Genomic DNA, 6000 nt, shown 5'->3' with positions numbered 1-6000 from the left:
CCTGTTTACACTCTCCTTCCCATTGGATTGGAATGCCAGTCCCTGGATGATTTTGTTTTGGTGTAAATGAAAGGTTTTGCTGGATGGCGGGGAGACGGAGACTTTTGGCACATTTGAACTCATGAGGCCCAGATTGGGCTTGCTAATTAACGCTGACACAGATTACGGCTGACTTTCTTTTGCAGTTACTTCCTGTTTTTTTAAATCTGCAAAAATCTAGAATTGGTTGTAAATGCATAGACTGATTGGACATTGCAATGACAGGTAAGTAATTTTAAACCGTAATGTAATTATCTTGCATATTGCAATGAAAGTGAGGTCTTGCACAGATAGTTTTCTGTCTTTAGGGAGAAAATTGATTATTGGTAGGGAGTGAGTACAGTGCAGTGTGTCTCTTACTTTAACTAGCTGTACTTAAATTGGTACCTCATTGCTATCTTGGTCATGCAGCGCTTCTGATATTCTTGCCTCCTTATATGGCTTTTTGCTTGTGTTGTACTCTGCCTCACTTGTAATTCGCTTTGGACAAAAGCTTCTGCCAAATAAATAACTAAATGTACATCTTATTGGAATGATCATTGTTTTCAGTACACACGCTATAGTAATACACAGTTCAGCTCACTGCAGCCCTTCCCTTGGGAAACTGGATATGCTCTTTTTACATCAAAGTAGTCCATAGGTGCCTGAGTCGTTGTCTACTGTCGTTCCCCTTGTGGACATGAAAGCTTTGGTCTGATGACTAAGCCAGGCTTTGCATTCAGAGTCGGTTTTTTTGAAGTTGTGTCTCAACTTTACAACCACACAGAGCACTCGCATGTAGTGTCTTTGTGTCTGGTGGTCTTCTGTACATACAGTGTCCTCTGTGCTTTGCTTCAGCGCCTGACAGGGTTGGTTCAAAAGAAGTTCTGTGGTGTTACATAGGATCAAACGTTTGGAACTGCAGGCCCCTGTTCTTATATTGTACAAAGTTATCAAAAGCATCGTGTGTAGCTTAGCTGAGTTTTGGACTTCAGGCCAGTTAGGTACATTACTGCTTATATTGATACACTCAGAAACTCACTCAGTCACTCGGGTTCATCAGAAACATTGTAATCCAAAGCAAAAAACATTAACTGTGCTTTGGCGTCCAGCTTTCCCATAATGCCTTCTCCCATGCTTCATAAAGCCCTTTTTATACTTTTCATCAATGAATGATGCTGCCTCCACAGTTGGTGAGGATACAACCATATGTATTCTATTAAATTCGGCCACATAGTCACCTGCCTTTTCTTGACGTTGAAAGTTCCGCCTCAGCCATTGTTAAAGCTGCAGTTGCTGTCTTTTGATGTCTCATTATGAGCACATTTTAGGGGGAATGGCCTAAAACAAAACAGTTTGAGCTAGCATAGCAATATAGCCCACACTGGGACCTCCTAGAAGCAAGGCGGAATGAAGGAGCAGAGCTGAATGTCTGGTCATAATATAGAATATCTGTGGTACAGCTATCACAAGAAAGAGACCACAACTGCTGCAGATTTATTATTTTTTTTTTTGCCTTATTAGCACAACAGTATCTGCAAGGATCAAGACAAACAGCAATGCTGTTTAAAGGTGGCTTATAATTGCACTGGGGTTCAGGTGACATAGATATATCGACGGCCTAAACAGAAGCAGACAGGAATTGTCTCCCGACAAGGCATTGATCACGCTGCAGTGCGACTGTTGCTGCACAGCAGGTTCATGTTCCAAATTCAGCATTATTATAGGGTGGCGGCCATGAAGCCCGACCGCAGTTTGAGTGGAAGCTGGTGGACTCCTCTGCACTGCTTGCTTGCATGCATGATTTGGGAAGGGCAAGCTTTGTCATGTGAGAAACAGATTTAGCAAATCCATTTTAACTCTTAGTGAGGCTGAAGCAGCCCCTGTGCAAGGTGGTCATTTCACATGAATGAGTCTTACCATATGAAAGGCCAATGGTCTTTTTCAGTGAGTATTTGCAGAGCTCATTCCATTGGCTCATAGTCAGCTAATTTAAGAGAGAACTGCAGAGGTAATCCCTTGTCATGAGCAATTCATGTACGTATATATATATCCATGTGTCTACAGCATGATGGAAGAGGGTGTAAGGCCAGGCGGGTCACTCTCATAGCCTTATTTTGTGCATGGTCATACACTACTCTCAAGTCATTAATGAGGAAGCATGCACAGATTCAGATCAGATTGCTAACTCATAGTTTAACTATTTTTAGTGTCATTTGTTGGCTGGAACTTAGAAGACTTTTGAAATAAATTCTTATTAAAAAGGACCATTGTAAAAAACTGACCTCTGTTGTATTCAGTATTTAACATGTTCTGCCAAAAGACAGGTGCAAAAAGACAGGGGAGGACTTGTTCCTAAATGAAATGGTACTCATTTACTCATAATTGATAGTAATTGTATTCCAAAGGACTATGGTCGATTGAATGGCCTGTAACATTGCTACATGTCTTGCAGATCACAAGAAATGAAATTGGAGCTTCACAGCTTGAAAAATGAACCAAAACTGTTCATTTTATTTAAAAATTTCTTAATGAAGTAATGAAAAAGCAATCTTGAAAGATTGGTCTCAAAATACCACCATGTAGCTGTCTTGATGAGTGCTTGGGCTGAAGAGCTAGGACAACCTGTTGGAAATGCTGTTTGGCAGCCAGTAGGTGGCAGGCTTCCCTCTGGAACAAGTAGAAAAAAATGTCCCAGTACAATGATGGGGACACTGTGGTATAGGAGATGCTATATTTTGGATGAGATATGAAATCAAGGTCCTGCCTCTGTTGTCTTAATTCCATGGTGCTTATCACAGACCAGGGGGGTTCCCTGGTCTTCTGAAAAATGTCCAGTCTGGTTCTTCCAAAAGGGTCATTAATCACACCCCAGTATAACTGGCTAAATAAATACCTCTCTCTGCACCTCAGCTGATGTGTGGTGAAAATTCTGCCAACAAAATGGCTGACATTCATTACCCATTAAGGTGGGTGGGTGCTGCACATTGACGTCAGCTGGGGTGGGGTCACCCGCCTTTCCCTGTAAAGCCCTATAATTTCCATGAAAGAGGTGAAAGGTTCTACATACCTGCAATTTGCTATGTGCTTCCTTTTATGCCGTGCATTTTAGACCTCTCTGAAGCTGTTTTCATATTTCCAACCAAGACCAATTGTAGACTGAATATTTGAAATGCTTGGAGATTCTTTTTTTCCAGAGAACAGGCCTGTATAATTAATTTGAGGCAGCTGAAATGACCATAGAATGGCACAGTTGTAGTTATTTTCAGCAGAACGCCAGGGGCTGGTTTTAAGCAGTTGTCTGTATCACCAATTCATGGAACCCCTCTGTTTCCCCCTGCAGGAGTGGATGATCTGAAGCAGCCACTGGGAATGGGACAGCGCTCTCCTTCTGTACAGTTCTTCACCTGGGGGTGCAGCACCGCAAGGGCGAGGAGAGCGGCGTCTTAAAGCAGAGAGGACAGGACGGGTCGGTGTGTGTGTGCGTGCGTGCGTGTGTGTCGCCCACCACCACGCCCCCCCCCCCCCCTTCCTGAGTCATGCCGTTCCGGCTCAAGCCCTGGCGCACCCGGCGCTACGTCCTGAGCAAGAACTGCTTCGTGACGCGCATCCGTCTGCTGGACAACAATGTCATCGAGTGCACGCTGTCCGTGGAGAGCACAGGGCAGGAGTGCCTGGAGGCCGTGGCCCAGAGGCTGGAGCTGAGAGAGGTGAGGGTGCAGTGGAACTCACACGCGCATACACACACACACACACACACACACACACACGCATGCACCCACATGCACACACACGCGATGTACACTCACTCACGCTTTTCATATTTCAAGTAAATGTCCCTAAATTTCAGTTTTTTGCCACTGCAGGAAAGCATTCTCCTTTTTCAGAAATACAGATTTTCTCCTCTTATTTCAAGTTTTTTAAAGAAAGATGTTTTGTGAAATGAGAAAATAGCTCTCATGAACGGAAAAAGCCACACAATAAATATTTCTTATAATAAGAAAATAAAGTGGATATTAATAGTAAAATTATTTTTTGCATGCAACTGTCATTCCTGCTGTGAGTTCTCAAAAAGAAGTCAAATGGACTGCACAAGCCATGCTTTTTAGTGATAACCTCTTCCAGGCCAATTCCTTGACAATCACGACTCGTGTCCAGCCATAGTTTTCCTCTAACGAAGCGTGGAGGCTCCCTGGCGGCTTTTACAAAGCGGGTCACAGTTCACCCACAGTTGTCTCCTGCTCCATGAACCAATCATGTTCACGCCTTTACTTTAGGTTCTAGCTTGTGATGTTGCTGCGGTGCTTGTAGCTAGTGCAGTAGGCTCACCATTCAAGATGCTACCTCAGAGTGGTATGTGTTTTGTGAGAGTCAGGATTTCTTGTTTAAATCCTGTCATCAGCTTACACTGTTGGTACTGTTACTTGCAATCTGAGTCGATTGCCCGCATGTGATACTTGCGGTGACCTGTATTCAGAGGCAAGAGTGTGGAACAGCAGGAAAGGTACTGCATTGTATACCTGACAGTCATTGGTTTAAAAACCAGTGAGTAGCTGGGCTTTTTGGTTTGCAGGAAGCACTACACCATCCATAACCAACATCATATATTATTTTAGACAGTTACATTGACTCATGGATATTCAAATAAAAACTCACCATAATTGTCACCATTTTTAACAACTACCTGTGGAGCCAAAGACAAATTTTCACATTTGTGGACAATAAAGTCATATTATTATTATTATTATTATTAATAATAAGGGTTTTTAAAATGGAGTGCTCTCAAAGGGTACTGTTTCGGTTTTCTCTCAAGAATTACTTTCGGTTCTGTCCCCCAGCTGGTTCTGTGCCATGTGGCCTGAGGTGGCTTCATATGCCTTCATCAGAATATGATTCAGAGTGAAAATCACTCTCTGTGGTGTTTGTTCCCCACTCAGTCCCAATTCTCTATTTGCCAGTCATTGCTGTCATTCTGCTTGCCAGTCATCCTGTTATTCTGTTTCCTTGTCATTCTGTTGTTGTTTGCCAGTCATTGCTGTTACTCTGTTAGCCAGTCATTGCTGTTACTCTGTTAGCCAGTCAGTGCTGTCCCAGTATTCCTCTCCCGCTTGTTTCAGTCACTACAGAAGAAAGAAATATTACTCAAAACTCTTTAAAACATAATCAAACCACAGTCAGACAGAACTTAAGATCAGTGGTATTGGCAACATTGAGAGAGATCTTTCATGTTTCACAAAATCCCCACAGCCGTAGCGTTGAAATCTCACCTGACTCACTTCACACCATGGGCACTTTTCAGAAAGTACAAGCTGCTCCAGCAGTAATTGCAGTTTCACATCCTGTCAGGGCCTGGCTTTGAAGCCGCGGTCTCTGGTTACCCTGCGTTCAAACAGTGGGAAACTGTATCGACTCTGAAGTGTGGGAGCCACATCATTCTCGTTATCATTGTCACACGGCTAGATAAACAAGACAGTGCCTTTGTGCTGGTGTATTGTCTCTGTTTATGATCTGTTGTTTCCTGTGTCTGAGAAAGTTTATAAAGTGTTACCATCCAATTAGAATGAATTAATCGGTTAAAATGACTGAATCCATGCTGTAATTTATAGTATGTTTTACGACTTGTTTATATTACAGCCCACTCTATTATGCACCCTGGTGTCTGAACGTTTAGAATTTTCTGCCAATAAAAGCTACGTAACACATTTGTGTGAGAAATTCTCAGTAGTTCATCTTTGAAAGGGTCAGTACCTACTTGAAAATGAATCCTCTGAAACCTGCTTATGTGGGACATACTGTGACAGCCAAAAAGTTAGTGGACACTAGACGTCAGATGGCAGATTTTTAGATGGTTGGTATGTCCAGCCAGACACATTCCTTGGAGTTTTTATTTTCGGAATCTCCAAATACCTTTTAATAGTCTGACAAAGGTGTTGACATAAATATTGAGTGGGAGCTTAAGGTTCAAACTAAGTGCACACGCAC

General features: G+C 42.6%; 1 protein-coding gene across 1 annotated transcript in view; it reads left to right on the top strand.

Moving 5' to 3' along the window:
- The first annotated feature begins 3557 nt into the window (after positions 1-3557).
- Positions 3558-6000, top strand: part of LOC118792299 (tyrosine-protein phosphatase non-receptor type 14-like) — a 33637-nt gene continuing 31194 nt past the window's right edge. The window contains exon 1 of the mRNA XM_036550123.1: positions 3558-3728. Coding sequence (XP_036406016.1) covers positions 3558-3728 — 171 coding nt within the window. The remainder of the gene's footprint in view (positions 3729-6000) is intronic.

The sequence above is a fragment of the Megalops cyprinoides genome, chromosome 17, assembly GCF_013368585.1.
Source record: "Megalops cyprinoides isolate fMegCyp1 chromosome 17, fMegCyp1.pri, whole genome shotgun sequence".
Taxonomy (NCBI): domain Eukaryota; kingdom Metazoa; phylum Chordata; class Actinopteri; order Elopiformes; family Megalopidae; genus Megalops; species Megalops cyprinoides.
This window is presented reverse-complemented; position numbering and strand designations above follow the sequence as displayed.